The 1,319-nt window shown below is 33.2% G+C and overlaps 1 protein-coding gene across 1 annotated transcript; it reads right to left on the bottom strand.

The window, feature by feature from the left end:
- Positions 1-24: 24 nt before the first annotated feature.
- LOC111404944 (10 kDa chaperonin-like) lies at positions 25-620 on the bottom strand. The gene has a single exon (XM_023033667.1). The coding sequence runs from the start codon at positions 603-605 to the stop codon at positions 357-359; it is 249 nt and encodes an 82-aa protein (XP_022889435.1). The 5' UTR covers positions 606-620; the 3' UTR covers positions 25-356.
- Positions 621-1,319: the final 699 nt, after the last annotated feature.

The raw sequence follows: 1,319 nt of genomic DNA, 5'->3' as shown, positions 1-1,319 counted from the left end.
AGAAGTGAGATCCATCACATTTTTCATCATTATCATTAATCAAGATAATTAACTATACCCAGAAAAACAGAAATGAACTGGATAGGATTCGTGGTCATGTAAGGCAGTGATATGTTAAGACAGAAATTAGAGAAAAAACAATTAAAATTTACAGCAGTGAACAAGTTAACTACAAATATCATCAATTCAGTATACAACTTCACGGTAATTTCCATAAAACTAGTTAATCAGTCGTTATTAATGGAAACAAGTCAATTTATTAATTTACTTATCATCAACGTGAAGTTATAAGGCAAAAAAAGCAGCATATGATAATTACAAATTACGTAAAGTGCAAAAGGAAGAGGATAGAAGACTTACTCCTTTTCACCAAGCTTCACTTCAGTTCCTCCATACTCAGGCAACAAAACATGATCTCCTTCCTTCACACTGACCGGAATCAGCTTTCCTTCCCTACCATGATGACCAGGACCAACAGCAACAACTTTTCCAGAATTCAGCTGAATCATTATGGGGCAATCAATTTTCAGCAGTGCAAAGAGAATAAGTTTCAATAAATACAATAGAAATAGGTGGTCTCCAGTACTTGAAATACACTCCAGCATTTCAAATTAAGATTGATCCTTTAAAATATAGCTTCGTCCCAAATACCAGCTGATGGAATCTATAGGAGTAGAATTTTTTATGTGAATTTAACGAATTAAAGCATTCATCGTTGATATACCCAAACCACTTTAAAGTGCCTATTCCACCAAGTTATAGCTCTTATATCTTAGTTTTCCTTTATCTTCTCTCTTCAAATATTATTTTCACACTGTTTCAAAGGGTCTAAAATGCAGAGACGAGTCTGACTGTTAAACCAGCATATCTTATAAACACAACCAAAGTCTCCAAAAAATAAATAATGTTGTATATGCCCTGAAAAGTACTATCTCAGAAGCACAAGGAACTACACAATTCAGTGATTATCCCATTCTCAGATAAGAGTAATGTACAACCTTTAAATCATAGTGTCACACTGTTATACACGTTCTCTGCTAACAGAGTAAAATACAATCTATGAGGCGCAGAAGACAGTTCTCTAATATTTGCATATTCTTTGGTAAGAGTAAAATAAAGCTTTAAAGCAAAATGATTCTGTGCTTATATGCTTCAAAAGTATGCAATTATCTGGCAAGAAAATTTCAAGAGTACCATAAACTACCCTCCAATTAGCTCGCCAGGAACAATATTGTTACTATGCTAATCCATTTGGATGGTACATCAATGGTAACATAACTCGAATACGTATGGAAATATCAAAAAAAAAAAAAAAAAAC

This window comes from Olea europaea, chromosome 11 (genome assembly GCF_002742605.1).
Source record: "Olea europaea var. sylvestris chromosome 11, O_europaea_v1, whole genome shotgun sequence".
NCBI lineage: Eukaryota > Viridiplantae > Streptophyta > Magnoliopsida > Lamiales > Oleaceae > Olea > Olea europaea.
This window is presented reverse-complemented; position numbering and strand designations above follow the sequence as displayed.

Bases quoted from the DNA above. Each gene is read 5' to 3' on its own strand.
- LOC111404944 (XM_023033667.1), bottom strand. From the start codon at position 605: ATGCTGGAGTGTATTTCAAGTACTGGAGACCACCTATTTCTATTGTAT.